Source organism: Galeopterus variegatus, unplaced genomic scaffold (genome assembly GCF_000696425.1).
Source record: "Galeopterus variegatus unplaced genomic scaffold, G_variegatus-3.0.2 Scaffold448, whole genome shotgun sequence".
Taxonomy (NCBI): Eukaryota; Metazoa; Chordata; class Mammalia; order Dermoptera; family Cynocephalidae; genus Galeopterus; species Galeopterus variegatus.
In genome coordinates this window covers 2381-11059 of record NW_007726559.1, presented here as the reverse complement: position 1 = coordinate 11059, position 8679 = coordinate 2381, and the positions used below count along the sequence as shown (strand labels likewise).

At 49.6% G+C, this 8679-nt stretch overlaps 1 protein-coding gene across 1 annotated transcript in view; it reads right to left on the bottom strand.

The window, feature by feature from the left end:
• DAPK2 (death-associated protein kinase 2) overlaps nt 1-2638 on the bottom strand; it is a 30731-nt gene extending 28093 nt beyond the window's left edge. Inside the window, exon 1 of the mRNA XM_008568868.1 lies at nt 2450-2638. Within this exon, the coding sequence (XP_008567090.1) occupies nt 2450-2638 (189 nt within the window). The remainder of the gene's footprint in view (nt 1-2449) is intronic.
• Between the last annotated feature and the right edge of the window lie 6041 nt (nt 2639-8679).

Below are 8679 nucleotides of genomic sequence, written 5' to 3'. Positions count from 1 at the left end.
AAAAAAAAAAAAAAAAAAAAAAAAAAAAAAAAAAGAATTGCACTGGCAGGGTTTGTTTTCCTATTTTATTAGGATCCAAAACACTGTAACCCGAGTAGTGTTTTCTTTTCCTCTATTCTGGGAAGGGAAATAACAATAACAGCAACTATTACAGAGCACCTATGCCATATTCAGCCTTAATGCTGCTTCTCTCCAACCCTTCAATGATGACTCTGCCAGGTAGGTGTTATTATTTGTATTGAAGCTGAAAAACTGAGGTTCAGATGTATCCTGGTACATGGTAGAGCGAGGATCAAACCTCAACCTGGTGAACTCCAAGCCAGCACCCCCCACCACAGCAAGCTGCCATAGAAGCAAACCAAACATAATGAACTTGCTACAGTCATTGAGGCCTGCTGGGCTCCAGCAATTCCTCCTACCTCTACCAGGCCCAATAGACAAAAAACAAAGAGGCCCATTTTGAGGCTGATCTCCTAGAGTCAACAAAGACACAAGAAAACAAGTTAATTGTCCATAGCATCATCAGGAAGGAGACACAGGTGTAATCCAGCTAGATCATTCCCTGCTTGGTGTATTACCACCCTGAAGTCTAAAATCCTTGCTCAGGTCTCACCCTTCTTGGTGACCCCAACTTTTACCCCATGACACCTGAGTGAAACTCTGCAAGACTTCTTCTGTTGGAGGAATTAAAAATACTGTGACGACTGGCATAAGGAGGGGTACCACACTAAGGTTACTCACAGCAGGTCAACCCATGAGAAAGAAGAGGAGCTTGGGCAGGGTCCCATGTGTGGGAACTGAGCCCATACCCTGGCATGGCTGCTGTGAGACTATGAGCATGCCATACCCTCGCTGGGTCAGTCCCCCAAGCCAGACTCTGCCCTCTCCCTCATCTCCACATCTAATTAGGCACCTAATCAATCCTCAGATTGACCTCTGCAATAGGTCTTGAGTCCATCCCCTCCTCACATCTCACCCATATTACTGTATTAGTTTCCTAGCTGTGCGCCAGCCTCCAGGCTGCCCCCATTCTGTCCATCCTCCCAGAGGGATTGTTCTGAAACACACACCTGCTCACCTCACCTCCCTGCTCACCTGGCCCTGTAAAGTGTGTAATCTCAGGGTAAAGTGCAATCTCCTTGGCGTAGCTCCCACTCCCTCGTGTCTGTCTCCTGCCCTTCTCCCAGCTTCTTCCCTACCACTCAGCACACACCCCTTTGCCCGCACTTCCCTGAATGCATTGTGCTGTTTCGTGACCATGTACACTGCTGGCCCCTCTTCTTTAGAAAGTCCTTCCTCTCTGCTAACTCCTGCCATTCCTTCAGAACTCAATTTAAACACCACTTCTTCCAGGAAGCCCTCTATGATACCCTAGTCTGACTAAGATGTCCCCTCTTCTAGGCTTCCCAGTCCCCTGCTTCCCACAGCACTTAGAGCTGTTGATCTTTGCTTTCTGTGTCCTCCACCGAGTTCCCTGAAAAAGAGAAACTAAGACTAGACAGGGCCTCAGTTGATTTTATATCTGCAGCAATACCTAGGCACCTAGAACAGTGCTTGAAAGACCCCAGGGATTTCTGGACAGAAAAATGAATGGGTTTCCTCCCCAGTAAACAGGTCATGGGTCTGATCACAAGTTAGAGGGCCTTTGTGCTTTAGGGATGTGCAAAGTCTCATCAGTCTGTGCAACTGAGCTCAGTTACCAAGGAAACTGATCATTCTACTTTGACCACATTCTTGCTTTATGAAGTCCTATGTGGCCACAGTGAGCTTTATCAACCCTGAATACCAGTTACCACAAATGATCAGTGGCCCTGGAAGCAGTTTTATGGCCACAGTTTTGGGCAGGGTGCAGGACGGCAGCCAGTGATCCCTGGGCTCTAAGATTGACAGCCTCTGGTCAAGGGGTGCCGGAGGCTAAACCTTGCTGGGCCTGGAGAGCCAGCCAACCTCAGCAATACTCCAAACGCTTCCACGCAGGACTTAGCTCTTCATTACTGAAAAGATCAGTCTCGTGAAATGTGTTTGGTTTCAAATTTCCCATCACTGATCTACTTATTTAAAAATTACACCCTACCTGTTCCCTAAAAGAGGTAAGGTGCCTGTGGTCTCATTAAGAAGCTTCTTGTGGTCAGCCCCAACCTGCAGAAAACCTGATATGTGAAATGACACTGAGGAGGTGGGCACTTTTGTGGCATCACGTCTTTCCCAGGAGCTCAGGCATTTTCACAGCTTCTTGTGGTCAGCCCCAACCTGCAGAAAACCTGATATGTGAAATGACACTGAGGAGGTAGGCACTTTTGTGGCATCACGTCTTTCCCAGGAGCTCAGGCATTTTCATGGTAAGATGAGGGAGGGAGTCAAGTGGGCACTGGGCCCCTACTGCCAATTCCATCAGGAGGGACAGAGCTCCTCCTAAACTCTGGTCTTTCCCCTTACTCCCCTTACTGACCTTGAGATCAAAGTGAGCAATTTTCTTCGTGTGAAGGTAGTTCACCCCATCCAGGATCTGCTTAATGAAGCTGGTGGCCTCCTCCTCACTCAGCGACTCCTTCTGGGCCAGGAAGTCGAAGAGCTCTCCTCCAGGCACTCTGCAAGACACCAGCCGGGAGGGCCAGGCCCAGTCAGCCCTGCGTGTCATGAGGCCAGGCTGGTGGATGAGGCCCCTGAACCTACCCCTTAGGCTCCCAGCATGGCAGAATCCCCCTTGCCACATCTGGGGCTTTGTCCAATCAGCACCAGGGACTGACTTTCCTTCTATTTGCTGTGGTCTTTCTTTTGGATCACTAGGGCAGGAATTAACCTTAGGCTGTTGCTAGAAGAGCCTCTGCTCACATGCTAGGTCCAGGTCCCTGGTTACCTGGTTACCCTGGATGATACACCCCCCCCAAATGACTGAGGTAGCAGAGGACAGAAACAACTACTGTGGGATGATGCTATGGTCTGAGTGTTTGTTTTCCCCAAAATTTATACTCTGAAATCCTAACCCACAAGGTGATGGTGTCAGGAGGTAGGACCTTTGGGAAGTGATTAGGAACAGGATTAGCACTCTTATAAAACAGACCCCAGGGAGCTTGTTCACCCCTTCTGCCATGTGAGGTCACAGTGAGAAGACAGCCGTCTATGAGAAAGTGAGGCCTAACCAGACTCAAGTCTGCTGGTGCCTTTGAGACAGAATAGGGCTAGGTCTGTGAACCAAACTAACTCCATTTTCCCTGCAAAGGACACTTTGTTACTTTTCCACTCCTCAGTCATGGGACCCCCCAGGGCACATGATTACCCCATGGCCTGCCCTGATAAAATAAACTGAGATAATAGGGGAACAGATATTCATTGAGTTGCAAAACACCTTCCCTAAGGCTTGTTAAAATATAACTGTTAGGGGGCCGGCCCGGTGGCTCACTCGGGAGAGTGCGGTGCTGATAACACCAAGGCCCCGGGTTCGGATCTCATATAGGGATGGCCGGTTCGCTCACTGGCTGGGCGTGGTGCTGACAACACCAAGTCAAGGGTTAAGATCCCCTTACCGGTCATCTTTTAAAAAAAAAAAAAATATATATATAACTGTTAGCTTTGTTTAAAACTTATTATTATCTACCCATTCTTTCTTTTCCAGTAATTGTAAAGATTAAGTTACAGATTAATCGGGGCCGGCCTGGTGGCGCACTGCTACAGTGCACCGCTTGGGAGCGCGGCAGCACTCCCGCCGAGGGTTCGGATCCCACATACAGACCGGTTCCCGCTCACTGGCTGAGTGAGGTGCGGGAGCCACACCGAGGGTTGCGATCCCATTGCTGGTCCCGGTCCGGTACGGGGGCGACACTGAGGGTTGCGATCCGTTGCCGGACACGGAAAAAAAGACAAAAGGGGAAAAAAAAAAAAAGTTACAGATTAATCTTAAGACCCCTCCCTTATGAGTTCCCACATGTGCACAAAGCTTCAAGGTGACCACTACAATGGCCCTCCTGCAGTGACAATAATGAATACCACCACCATCTTGGACCTACTGAACAGACTCAAGGGCCAAAGCCCTAACTGAGCATGTGCCCATGATGCAACCAGGAAGAACAGAATGGACCACCTCCGGAGGTGCAGAATGGTGATGCTGGCCTGCACCCCTTGTCCCTGTGCCCTGTAAATGACCCTATACAGCTCCTATTGGAGGGGCTAGCTCCTCTGTAGCTACCCCCCTGTGTGCATAAGTCTATCTCCTCTTTTAATAAAATGTTGCTTGCTTTACTGCTGGGTGCATTGTTCATTTTTTGGGACCCAAGAGCCTAACTTGGTAACACCTTGGTCTTGGACTTCCCAGCCTCCGGAAATATGAGAAATAAATTTTTATTGCTTATAAGCCACCCAGTTTACAGTATTTTGTCATGTAGGAGCCTGAGTAGACTAAGACAGAATTGGTACTGAGAATGGCATGCTGCTGTAACAAATACTGTGGCGCTACGGCTAATGTTGGAATCCTGCTCACAGCGCCAGGCTGGGTCACCAGACCCCTTATACGCAGGTCTATGAGCTAGGTAACCAGCAAACAGGTCCTTGGAAGCTGCAGGTTGGAAAGGCTTGGCTGCTCATGTGGCGGCCGCCCGAGGCAGTAAACCCCAGCTAAGGTGGTGGCTCCTCCCAGGTGCACTAACTCCACCCACACACAACCTATCCACAAAGAATGCCACACCACCCCCAACTTGCCCCGAGGTGAGGGGGCCTGATTAAATTATTCTATTTTCCCAACAAATACCTAAAAATGTGAAAGCAGCTTTGGAACTGGGTAATGAATAGAGGCTGGAAGAGTTTTGAGGTGCATGCTAGAAAAAGCTGACACTGCCATAGGTAAACCATAAAGGGTGATTCTGGTGAGGGCTCAGAAGGAGAGGAGATTCTCAATCTTCTTGGAGATACCTAAGTGATCGTGAGCAGAATGTTGGTAGAAATACGGACAGTAAAGGCCATTCTGATGAGGTCTCAGATAGAAATGAGGAAAATGTTATTGACCAACGGAGGAAAGGCCATCCTGTTATAAAACAGCGGAGAACTTGGCTGACTTGTGTTTGTGTCCCAGTGTTTTGTGGGAAGCAGTAGAACTTGTGAACGATGAATTGAATATTTGGCTGAGGAAATTTCCGAGCAAGTGTTAAAAGAGTGACCTAGTTCCTCTTGACTACTTACAGTAAGATACAAAAGAAGAGGACTGATTTAAAGATGGAATTGTTAATCAAAAGGTAAAGAAAACATAAAAGTTTGAAAAATTCTCAGCTAGTCATATTGGGAAAAATGAGAAACCCCAACAAAGGTGTGGCCAAGGAGGGAGAGAACAAAGGTGTGTTTGATAAGGAGATTAGTATGGATCAGCCCTCTCAAGAGAAGCCAGGTGCTATTCATTAAGACAATGGGGAGATTAGTCAGCTATCTAAATAGAAGCCAGGAACTATTGTCCAAGACAATGGAACAATGACTCTGAAGTCATTTTGGAGATCATGGGGGGAAAGGGGATTTACCCCTCCCATCACAGGCCCATAGTGCCAGGGCCTGGGGGACAGAATGATATCAAAGCAGGGCCTCCACTGCCCAGTGCTGTCTCACATTGTGGTTTCTGCTCCCCAAACTGTTGCCACACTCCTCAATCACAATAGGTGTGGCTCCCAGATGGCCCTGGTATGGCACACTCTGTGCCAAGCAAAGCTGTGGGGGCATGGTTACCTCCACCTGGATTTCAAAGGATGCCCCAGAGAACTGCCTTGGGGGCCGGGACTGACACAAAGAGTACCCACTAGGACAATGCCCAGCAGAGCAATAGGGGGTGGGGCTGCCCCTAAGACCCCAGACCAGCACAGCCCCTGGCATGCAATTCCAACTGGTGAGAGCCACAGACAGGTAACTCCAACCTGTGAGAGCTGTGGTATGGGCTGTGCCCAGCAAAGCCATGGGGGCAGGCCCATCACCCTAGTGGGCCTGGAGGAGAGAGCATTGAGCAAAAGATTATTCTTGAACTTTAAGGTTGTGGACTGGCTTGAGATCTGTCACTCCTTTTTTCTTTCCTATTTCTCCTTTTTGGAATGGGAATGTCTATCTTATGGCTTATGTCCTATTGGACAGTGCCATTAGGAAGAATATCTCCTCTAGATCTAACTACTAGTTTGCAGAAGTACAGGGGATAGAGGAACAAGTTAAATAACACCATGAGGAAGAAATAAGTCAAATCCAGACTGAAATCATTGACAGGACAAATGACCTAGTCTTCCCAACAAATCAATGGCACCAAAAGACAAAGGGAAAAAAGAGAGAAGGGGGAAGGTAAAAGGGTAAAGAGAGTGAGATAAAATGGCACATCTAACCATACCTTCTGCTGGAGCTGCAGTGCCCCTCTGCTCAGAGTGAGCTGGGTGTAGCCCAAAGTGGCTGCCTTGGTGCAGAGGACAAGGCTGGTGCACTATTTTCTCAGCGTCTTGTGGGTGGAGGTCATCCTGTGCCCCACCTCCACCCCCACTCCCACCTGGACAGGTGCTGGAACCTGGAGCACCCTCAAAACTGCTGAAGGAGTAACCCTGAGTCTGCTCTGCAGGCTGGGGTCAAAGAGCCATAACACTGGCCCCAAACCTTCTGCAACAAGACTCAACCTTCACTCTGGGGTGAGGCATGTGAGAGTTCTAGGGCTCAGCTTTTCTTCTGTGAAACAAGAAAAAAAAACGGTCTTATCACCACCTTCAAGGGTGGGGTGGGATTGGGAATAATCTTGATGTAATGTTGGACAAGGGCTTTGAGATTCTGGATAAAGTCCTTGAAGTAAATACCATGCCCTGCTTCATTGTCAAGATGGCAGTGGTGGAAAAGGGCTTGGTGTAGAGTTTATTTAACATTTGCCACCCATGAGATGTGCTTTCTCAAAATTCAATCACTAGAGTTTCACATCTACCCTGAGGGATAGATGTAACCTTCATCCTCATTTGTCGCATGAGGTGTAAGGCCCCATAAAAGACCCCAAAGGAGGCACTCCCTAAAACATGGCGCTTTTCTCTTCCAGGTCCTAACAATCTCGCCGGCGCCAAGGTGCAGCCTATCAGAAATCATTACCCGCCCCCGGCCAATCAACTACCACCCCGTGTACTAACCACCCTCTCCTAGAACCCTGTAAGGCCCCATAGAAGACCCCAAAGGAGGCACTCCCTAAAACATGGCGCTTTTCTCTTCCGGGTCCTAACAATGTCACCGGCGCCAAGGTGCAGCCTATCAGAAATCATTACCCGCCCCCCGGCCAATCAACTACCACTCTGTGTACTAACCACCCTCTCCCGGAACCCGGCTCTATATAAATGTATGCTTCTCCCCCGAATAAAGCGGAACTTCTCCGGTGAACTGTCAGCTCGGGTCCTGTCGTCCTTTCATTGGTGCCGAAACCCGGGAGGAGCTCACCCCTTACCTGAGGGGACTCCTTCTCGGACCTCCTTCACTCTCTCGGAGGTTCCCGCTGCTGACGCTTTGCCCTTGTCCGTTTTCTCCGGCGCTGGCTCTCCGCACCCACCACCGGCTCACCTAAACGTAAGTCTCTCTCCGGGGCGCCATCTTAGGCTGGGCTACCGTAATTGTCTGGTATCCCTCTGACGCCCGTCCCTAAGACAGAGAATACACCCCACCACGGCCTTCAGGGCACTGGGCAGACCCCTAGGTATTCTCTCGTCACATTAGGCAATCCACATTCCCCTCCTTTCCCAGCCCCATTAGAGGTGACCTCTTCAGGGTGAAGCTCCCATTCTCTCGCTTTTTCCTTCAATCTGGTAGTTCTTTTTCTCCGAGCCCAGGGCTCCCGAAAATCACGGCGCCGGGTTCCTTTGAGCCTCCGGGCACTCACCCTCGCCGAGGTGATGGAGGGTAAAGTGACGACTTCTATCCTCCCCCCCCCGGTTCATCTCTGAACCCCCGAGCACGACTCATTGGGGACGCCCTCTGAGTTCCGTCCTTCTCATCCGGCCAGAGGGCTCATACTATCCTCCTTTTAAACCTTCTCTCTCTCTCTCTCTCTAATCCTCTTCAGAATGGGAGCTTCCGCCTCCTCCCTCCGGGGTGATTCACCCTTACAATGTCTCTTAAACAACCTCACCACCCTATCCCTCAAGCCTGACATTAAGCCCAAGCTCCTTATAAAATTTTGCACACAAGATTGGCCTCAATACCAATTAGATAATCAAAACAGATGGCCACCTGAAGGCATACTAAACCCCGATATTCTTCTAGATTTATTCAACCTCTGCCAGCGCCAGAGAAAATGGAAGGAGATTCCCTACATTGAGGCTTTCCGCCTACTTGCCCAAAATCCCTCTCTCTGTCTCACCTGTTCTCCCTCCCACGTTCTCCTTGCTTCCAAACCCCCTCTATCCTCGCCACCTCCATTATCCCCTACTTCTGATGGTTTGGACCCTGTGGACGAACCTCCTCCATACAGACCCCCTCCTCCTGTAGTTCCGTCGCCCGAACCCCTGCAGCGGCTCACTCCGCCGCCATCTTCTGCTCCACCTAACCCTTCCGCTCTCCCTCCTTCCCGCTCCTGCTCTGCCTCTTTCAGCCCCCCTGTAACTCGTTCCCGGGGACTCCTCCCTTCCTCTACCATGGCTCCTCTCTGTGAAGTAGCTGGTGCTGAAGGGGTTGTTAGGGTACATGTTTCTTTTTTTTTTTTTTTTTTTTTTT